Source organism: Equus asinus, chromosome 10, assembly GCF_041296235.1.
Source record: "Equus asinus isolate D_3611 breed Donkey chromosome 10, EquAss-T2T_v2, whole genome shotgun sequence".
Lineage (NCBI taxonomy): Eukaryota > Metazoa > Chordata > Mammalia > Perissodactyla > Equidae > Equus > Equus asinus.
The window spans coordinates 83,058,210-83,067,745 of record NC_091799.1 but is presented as its reverse complement, the minus strand read 5'-3'; the positions used below and the strand labels follow the sequence as shown (position 1 = coordinate 83,067,745).

Below are 9,536 nucleotides of genomic sequence, written 5' to 3'. Positions count from 1 at the left end.
ATGTAATTGGGGGTGGGTGAGAGGAATCAATTTATTTTATTTGGGATATCATTAAATTACTGCAACATAAGTATGATTAATAACAGGGAAAGCCAGCCTGAGATGCAAAGAACTAATAAGTAAATTAGTTGCCGAAACAACTGGTTCAAGAATGCATTAACAGGGTGATAACCAATGCTTCTTTTGACTAGAGAGTCCTGTTTAAAAAATTGTCAAAGCAGAAGAAAAGATACTAACAAATATTCAATCCAAGTTATTTCATCCATGAATTAATGTGGGTCTAGCACCAGCTATGAAAACAATTAAGCCATGCAAAAAATAACTAATACTGAAATAATTTTAGTACAAAATTTAAATGGCACCAGTTCTATATCCCGATGAAGACACCCAAACCAAAAGCAAAATTTTGAAACGTGGGCTGATAACATTTTGAGAACATAACCACAAGATGAAGGGAGCTGCCTGGCAAAGTGCTGAGCATAAACTTTGAAACCTGGCTCTCAATTTCAATTCTGTCACTTAAATTGAAGTGTGATATTTAATAGCCACTCTGGGCTTCAACTCTCTCATTTGAAAAATAAGAAATATAGTGCCTTCACTTATTCTTATTGTTATGATAGTTTTAAAATGGGAAAAGGGGGGCCAGCCCGGTGGCACAGCGGTTAAGTTCGCATGTTCCGCTTCGGTGGCCTGGGCTTCGCCGATTCGGATCCCGGGTACGGTCATGGCACCGCTTCGCACGCCATGCTGTGGTAGGCGTCCCACATATAAAGCAGATGATGGGCATGGATGTTAGCTCAGGGCCAGTCTTCCTCAAAAAAAAAAAAAAAAAAAAAAAAAAAGGGCGAGGAAAAGTATGAAAAGCATGATGTCTAGCATGATGTCTGTTACTAGTGTGATGTCAGTTCCTTCCTCTCTTAAGAGAACCTTGAGAAGTTTGTGAGAAGCAAAATTCCAAAATTTTACTGGGTGATTAATTATTCAAAAGAGTAATATGAGACCCAGAAAGACTAAAATTACAATTAAAGAAAAAAAAAAAAAAAGGCTTTCCCAAGTTACATAGATAGGATGTGAAAACTTGAGAGGAAAGCCTGAGCCTCCTGTTCTGTCTCCCCAGTGGTTTTCCCTTACCATCTCCTGGTCCTCTAGGATTCCAGGGGAAGATTCTGACCCAAGAAAGAAACTGAACCAATATGATATTGAATTATAAAAGTTTTTGGAAATTATGTGCTCAGGCAACAAACATTTGCCAGGAATAACAAGATGTGAGTACCCAATAAATTTGAATATGGTTTTACTGAAGCATAAGTCAGTTCAAAGCAAAAGTAGTTTATGATGTCAATTCTAACATAATACATTTAAAGTCATTATATGAATTTAAGTTTTTATTTGTATATTTCACTGTAGTGCTGTGACAACAAAATGACATCTGTGTACCAGAGCATACATACATCACAGTAAGATGTAACTTTTCATTACATCACTGCTAGAATATTTAGCTTTTGTAGGACATATAAGCATGTAAGATGGCCACACCAAATAATTTTCTGTTTTTTTTCCTTAGATAATCTTAATTTTTTATCAGTAATACTTTATCAACCTCACTGTTAATAGAGCTGTAAATTATCTGGGTGATGGGGTGTGGGGTCAGGGGGGAATCATTCAACTGTGTTATACTGTAATAGTCGCTAGGGTAATCTCACACACACCAATAAGGAACTGTCATCATAATTAAGGGCTAGTCACTGTTGTTAGTTGCACAATGATAAAGTTCTTTTGAAAATATTGGTTAGCCCACTTATATACGAAAAATGCCCTTTCCACTTATGCAGAAGAAAAAAATATTCAGAAAGTTATTTTTGGCCTTGCTATGTCAAAAAGTCAACTGTACAAAGATCTACGTGTCAAACCTAAAATTATAATTTTAAAAGTCTATTAAAAACAAAAATGTCATGCATTTTTATTATCATTTATGCAGAGGCTTTAAAACTGTTGCAAGACCATATAGTATATATTAGCTTTTATACTGCTAATGCACAACTAACAGCAAACTTGATTAGATTAACAGAAATCTGTCTTAATTACACCTTTATATAGCACACTAGAGAGACAAATGCCACAAGATCTGCAGAAACATTCAGTTCTGAGCACTTAAATGGCAGGATAACTTTTTGTGTTGTAATCCATCACAGACAGAATAACAAAACAAAAGGAAAAAATTCTGCAGTCTCACGTTACCAAAAAAACGTACTGCTGTAAAATATTAAGGGGTAAAGGATATCATCTATAACACAAAGTAACAACTAGTGTCAAAGAGCAAACAAAATCGCTAAATAAAAATATCAAAATACACATAGCAACTGAAGCACAAATACTGCAATAAATACAGTAAAGATTTAATAAGACTAGTTAATAAAAGACACAAAAATAGGGGGAGCTAGGGCAACCACTAAATAAAATCAAAATAATGGGAAAAAATTCTGAATCGTTTTTCCCCTAGTTGGAGCACAATTTTTTTGAGCATCTTTCCATTCATATAATACCTAACACTGTACATTAAGATTTTAGTGTCATAGAAAAACTTGGTTCTTCCATGAAATTCTTTAAATTCTTGATACATTTTTCAAAGTAGACATTATTATGAATGAAAAACAGCCAACAAATGGGCACCTGTTGTTTTTAACACTGCAGATTTACAGAAACTTTTTAAAAGTTATCATAATCTTTTTTGTCTTTTTTCCCCTCAGCTTCAAATCCATCAACTCCATCGCTATCCCTTCTTCGTTTCCTGTTGTTGTGGATGTTAAAACGCTGGCTCATTTGGGGTAATGGATCCATGCCTAGAACTTTGTGTATCTGGCGGAATGCAAGGAGCCTCAATGCAAACTGCAACAAAGAGAGTCATAATTTGGAGTTAATTCAAAAAACCAAAATATTAATTCTTACTAGGTTTACATCCCCATATAATAATATAAAAAAAACAAGTTTAATGAAACAAATACCTTGAACTATATTCGTTTCACAACTGAAATACTCCATATGTTTTGCTGTTTTCATTATCAGGCTTTCCTGTGTGCATGCTATTTTGTTTTTTAAAACAATTTAAAAAATAAATCTTAAAAAAATTTAGCATTATGTTCGCTAAAAAAAAAAAAAAAAATCCTGGAACAATATACAGTAAAAGAAAAAGTGTCTCACTTTGAGTGAACCCCTCTTTGGTTGATATTCACCTATTTCCCCACTTTTTCTGTGGATGTCCACATGTGCAGGCTTAGTATGGATTGCGTGCATGCAGACACACTTCCCCAGGTTTACAAAAATGTGATCACACTTTTTCAACTTTTTACTTCATGAACTAAAACACGATTTTCACTACAATGGCTAAGTATACACAGGAATATGTTAGGCATCAGTGTCAGAAGATTTCATAAAATCTTGAAACTAGAGGGACTTTTGAGACAATTTAATCTATTCCTCAAATTTCTGGGAATATATACCCATTGTCATTTGATTAAATGGCAACTTTGACAATTTAGTTATAACCTTCATAACTGTTTAGATTATTTTTTGAGATATAATTCACATTATCCTAAGATTCAACCCTTTAAAGTGTACAATTTAGTGTTTTTTAATATACTTACAAAATTGTTCAACCATAACCACTCTCTAATTCCAGAGCATTTTCATCACTCCACAAAGAAACCTCATGGCTCAGTAGCAGTCATTCCTCAACCCCTCTATGACCCCTAGGCCCTGACAACCACTAATCTACTTTTCTTTCTCTATAGATTTGCCTACTCTGGACATTTCATATAAATGGAATCATATGACATACGCTTTTTGTGTCTAGCTTCTTTCACTGAGCGTAAGGTTTTCAAGGTTCATCCATGTTGTAGCATGTATCACTACTTCATCCCCCTCTCTTTTTTTCTGGTGAGGAAGACTGGCCCTGAGCTAATATCTGTTGCCAGTCTTCCCCTATTTTGTATGTGGGATGCCTCCATAGCATGGTTTGATGAGCAGCGTGCAGGCCTGTGCCCAGGATCTGAACTGGTGAACCCTATGCTGCCAAAGCAGTGTGCAAACCAACCACCATGCTACCGGGCCAGCCACAATACTTTGTTCCTTTTAATGGCTGAATAATATTCTACTGCATGGATATACCATATTTGTTTATCTATGCATTCATCAACTGATGGACATTTTGGATGTTTCCACTTTTTGGAAATTATGCATAATACTGCTATGAACATCTGAGTACAAGTTTTTGCATTGAGATAGGTTTTCAATTTTTTTAGGTGTATACCTAGAAGTCAAACTGTTTTCCAAAGTGGCTGCTGTTTAGACTATTTTTAATCCCTTTTATTTTCTTTGGCTGAGATTAGTTATTGGTTACAATCATCTACGTGAGAATTCCCTGTTCTAAAACTTTTTTCCAGATTAGGTGACTCCAGTTCCATAGAATTTTGCCTAATACACAGGTTTTTCAAATCTTGAAAGTCCCAAAATCATCTGTATTCATAACTTGACGTAATATTCTATTTAGTCTGTAATTCTGAATTTTTGCCAGTACTGAGTGCTTCTTTATCTCATTTATGCTATAAGGCTATTAACTTTCTGAAGTGAGAACTAGGAATATTTATCATAATAGAATACTAATTCTTCATTGAGAGAGACTTAGAAAAGGTCCTTCCCAAAGATAAGCAGAATAATGTTTTCTGCATTAACAGAAAATATCCAAAGAAGTCTGGTATATAATAATGACTATTAATACATTCTCACCACAGGGATATTGCTACTAATCACCAGCCTATTCTAATACTAGGAGTTTCTAAATAGAGGAATACTCCAATGAGTAAAACAAAGATAGCTTCTGAGGCTAGAGTGGGCACTCCAATACCTCCTGTTCTGTATGTGGTTTTGTATGTATTTCTAACATCTGACAAGAAGAGAAAATTCTACCATATAGTTGGGCAATTATTTAACAGCAAATGAAATTTGAGGAATAACACTAAAATAATTCCCAAAGATAGCATGAAATTTTTAAACAACCTCAAAGAGGTCTTAGGTTTACCTTACAGTTCCTTTTTTGAGGGGAAGGACTAATTTTATAAACGTACCTTTTTAAAGGTAGACTGCTCTATTGTACACGTATAGGAAGGGATCTGAATAAATGACAAAGGTTCTATCTTACAGAATCAACTGGAGAATAAGACATACAGAGGCATATAAACATAAACATTATGGAAGGAAAAGAGGAAGAGTCCCAGACAGAGATAAAGGAATGAAGAGAAAATAATTCTCTTAATTGTGATGGTGGTTATGCAAGGCTACACATATGATAAAACTGTATAGAGCTCTACACACATATATACATCAACGCCTGTATAACTGGTAAAATCTGAATAAATTTTATGGATTGTACCTATCTCAATTTCAGTTTGTCTTATGCTGGCCTGTGGTGCCCACTTCTGTAATTACCTAAAACCAGACCATTTTCTTGTGTCACATTAAAAAAAAAATTGCCTTCCTTTATAATTGTGAATTCTATTAGTTTTTGAATGCCCTGCTCCTAATCCTAAAATTCTTTTCTCTTAAATTTATAAATAATTCCTTTTTTAAGTACCAAGGAAGAAAGAAAATCCATTTAGGGTAAACTATCTTCTTCCCTAGAAAATTAAACGCAAAGAAATAAAAACAAAACTTGTCTGATATACACAACTGGTAATCTCGTGAGTCTGTAACATATTCATAATGTTCTATTACTACCGACTGTCCCTTAATAAACTTTCGGAATAACAATTTAATCTTGAAATCTTTCAAATTATCCTTGTCAGAAGAGACAACAAATCAAGATCTTGAGGACGACAACTTCAACTGCCCTAGAGTGGATTATTATTGTTCATAGCTAGTAGTCTTCTCCTTTTAGTACATTTTTGGAATCAAAAAAGGAAAGCTTCAGCAGTTTTAGATTGATTTTTTTTCATTCATTCATTAGCTTCACATATTTTTTCTTTTCCATAATTATTCTTCCTATAGGACTGATTACTGATAATGACTGACATTTATTAAGATCCTTCCATATACCAGGTACTGTTGTATTTATACATATTAACTCATTTAATCCTCCCAACAATCCTGCTTCAGACAGATCTTGTTTTTATTCCCATTTTATAGATGACTCGGCAGAGCTAGTATTCAAAAGCCAGGGAGTCTTGACTCCAAAGTCCACGCTTGTCATTTCTACATTAGATGGCCTTTCTAGTGGTGGGAGAGGCTAAATTATAACAATTACCATAAACCACAGTACTTCATTTCTGTACAATCAGAGCATGTAAATAGTTTCTCTATGATCTTGATATATAACCTAATACCCAGATGTAATGAGACAATGAAAATACTGCTATTTTTATATTTACAAAATACATTTGAAAACACACATAGTTAAAATAATAAAATTTAAGATCAGTGAAATCTATTTTAAATTCTATCTCCTCTAAGGGCACACCTACTAAAGAAGCAGAAGAATAAATACTATACAGTGATTTCTTCTAAAGGACAATTATAAAAAAAACAAAACCATAAGGGCAGTGACCGCAAAAAGTTTTGGGATTAGGAACACATTGGTACCTGTGCACTGGATGTGATGTCTTCACGTTGCTGGTCAGTCATTGTTGCCAAGGTATCAAAGGGATCCTTCTCACAAGGATCCAGAAGTCCAGGACTACCTACAGCAATCACCATAGGAAGGAAAAAGCATTCATATTATCCATTTGGAAAAGAAAGAAGAGTTCTTATTCAACTATCAAACAAACATTAAAAATAAAGTAAGACTTACCTTTAAGAATAATCCCTGAAGAAATGCACTCAAAAACTCTTCTCAGTGCATCTCCAGGACTCTGAGGACTAGAAGCACTACTGATTGCTTTCTCTACTAGTAACTCCATAGCCTAAAGATAAAAACATAAAAAATGTGTTTAAAGCTTACAGACCAAAGGAATTACTCATTTGCGAAGACTAGAATGACACACTACTTACGATGTTGTCACGAAAAATTTTAAGGATTGAAAAAGTTACATAGAACAAATCACAAAAACAGAAAATAACATATAAAAACATTCAAAATTAAATAATAAAACAAGCAATGAAAATAAAACTCACAAGGCAAAATATAATTCACATTTTTAAAAGATTTTGCAATTTATGCTTAATGAAGAAAAATGTAAAATACATTAACAGTTTTTTAAAAAAACAATTTTTAGTTTTAATTATTGCTATCCTTTCCTATTAAAATATGACAGTGCTCAAAATTCTTTATCTATTTAGGGCTCGCATACATTTATTCTTTAATATCTACAGACTGATGATACTAGGGAGCTACAGCAGGTCAATATTCTATGATTCTGAAGCTGAAAATACCTTAAATCCACTTTAGCTGTGTGCTCCTAGATTTAACAGAGGTAAAAACTATGTCCGCCTATTCACTCCAAGGCCATTATTCAGATCTTTTAAGTAAGAATAATTCTAAAAAGTTTGGACACATGGAGATGGTAGTCTCAAACAAATTAGGAATAAATTATAAGAGTGATGATAATTTAAAGAGACAGGGCACATTAACAGACATAAAAAAGTGATAGCTGGAAGCAAATAAATCAGACGGAGAATGAAAAATACCATAAGATTTCACTCGTGTGGAAAATAAACAAACGCACACATAGATACAGAGAACAGACTGGTGGCTCCCAGAGGGGAAGGAGGTGGGGGGAGGGTAAAAGGGGTAAAGGGCACATACGTACGCTGATGGATGGCAATTGTAGCAACTAAAAACAAGGTAGTCTACACAGAAGTTGAAATGCAATGATGTACACCTGAAATTTATATATAATGTTATATATAAATCGGTTGCCTCAAAAAAAAAAAGATAGCTGGTAGCATGAGAAATTGAAAAGTCTGAAAATAATGGATGTTCATAATGATATATATAAATCAGAACAAAAAAAATTAAGACAGTTTAGTTTATTCAGCTGAAGAATGTAGGAAGAGGCTCGTGACTTTTTTAAGGATTTTCATTTAAAAATTTTTAAGATTTTAAGGAATCAGCTTCAGTTATCCAAACAATTCTATGAATATATAATAAATATCTCTCCTTTCCAGACAAATCAAGTATTATTTTAAGATGTTCAACAGACTGTGAAATCCTTAAGGATAAGGTCAATGTCATTTATTTTGAACTGCTTTGCCTAGTGTGAGTGGCCAGCATATAGAAAATATTCAATAAATGTTTTTGAAACGGAATACTTTTGGAAAAGAATGTGAAAATAATCTGCTGATAAAAGAAATCAAGGTAAATTAGCAAATTACTGATGCTGTGCTTAAAATATAAAATTGAAGTCATAAAATATGCAACTTTCCATAAATACCTCAAAATTTTCCCAAGTATTTTTAGAGAATGTCAAGAGAAAAATAAGTAATAATTAGCTATAATCTAGGTATGTCAAGATATAGAATGTGTTTCAAGTAATTTCAAAGTTTTTTCAGGATCCGCTTATTGACTGACCTTAAGAAGTGGGAATGTGTGATTTATACTTGCATTTAAAAACAGAAAACTAATTAAAAATAAAGAAAGAAATGAATTATTTATGGAACACAAAAAGTCAATATATTTAAACACACACAATAAAACTAAGTCAACTATTTGCCTTCTGAGATCACTTACTGTGAAGCAAGCTATTAAAAAAAATTAAATTTTCTACACAACATGGTTGTTCTCCAAGCAGATCTTGTTGCTAGTAAAGCAACAAAAGCAGAATACACGTGGTTAATAAACTCTGAAATTATGCATTCGAAGGTAAAAGGAAAACAACAAAGATGAACAAAATCAAATTAAGGAAATGATATTTATGCTGTAATGTACAGCATCTTGGTGGCTCAAGTTATTTTAAGAGAAAACCTCCCTGTATGAAATGATTTGCACTCTAGGATTGTAATATTTGCTTTTTTTTTGTTGTTTTTTTTGAGGAAGATTAGCCCTGAGCTAACTACTGCCAATCCTCCTTTTTTTGCTGAGGAAGACTGGCCCTGAGCTAACATCCATGCCCATCTTCCTCTACTTTATATGTGGGATGCCTACCACAGCATGGCTTTTGCCAAGGTGGTGCCATGTCCGCCCCTGGGACCCGAACCAGTGAACTCTGGGCTGCCGTGCGAACTTAATCACTGTGCCACAGGGCCAGTCCCTAATATTTGCTTTAAAAAACACTCATGAAGCATATTCTTCCTTTCCGTCTCAGGCAGTAATAATATTGCTTACTAAGTGGCAGGCACCATGCTAAGTACTTTAAATGCATGATTTCATTTAATTCTCATAACTAGATGCCTGTATACCACAATTTTTTTTATTTGGAAGATTAGCCCTGAGCTAACAGACGCTGCCAATCCTCCTCTTTTTGCTGAGGAAGGCTGGCCCTGAGCTCACATTCATGCCCATCTTCCTCTACTTTATATGTGGGATGCCCACCACAGCATGGCTTGCCACG

General features: G+C 34.0%; 1 protein-coding gene across 4 annotated transcripts in view; it reads right to left on the bottom strand.

Moving 5' to 3' along the window:
- Positions 1-1,367: 1,367 nt before the first annotated feature.
- The window catches only part of ZFR (zinc finger RNA binding protein), a 67,017-nt gene continuing 58,848 nt past the window's right edge, over positions 1,368-9,536 (bottom strand). For all 4 annotated transcript variants that reach the window (XR_011506519.1, XR_011506518.1, XM_044779455.2 and 1 more), the window contains 3 exons: positions 6,839-6,950; positions 6,631-6,728; positions 1,368-2,886 (listed from right to left, as the gene is read on the bottom strand). Coding sequence is in view for 2 of the 4 variants with exons in the window: in XM_044779455.2 (XP_044635390.2) it covers positions 2,707-2,886; positions 6,631-6,728; positions 6,839-6,950 (390 nt within the window). In the remaining 2 variants the exon portion in view is untranslated. The remainder of the gene's footprint in view (positions 2,887-6,630; positions 6,729-6,838; positions 6,951-9,536) is intronic.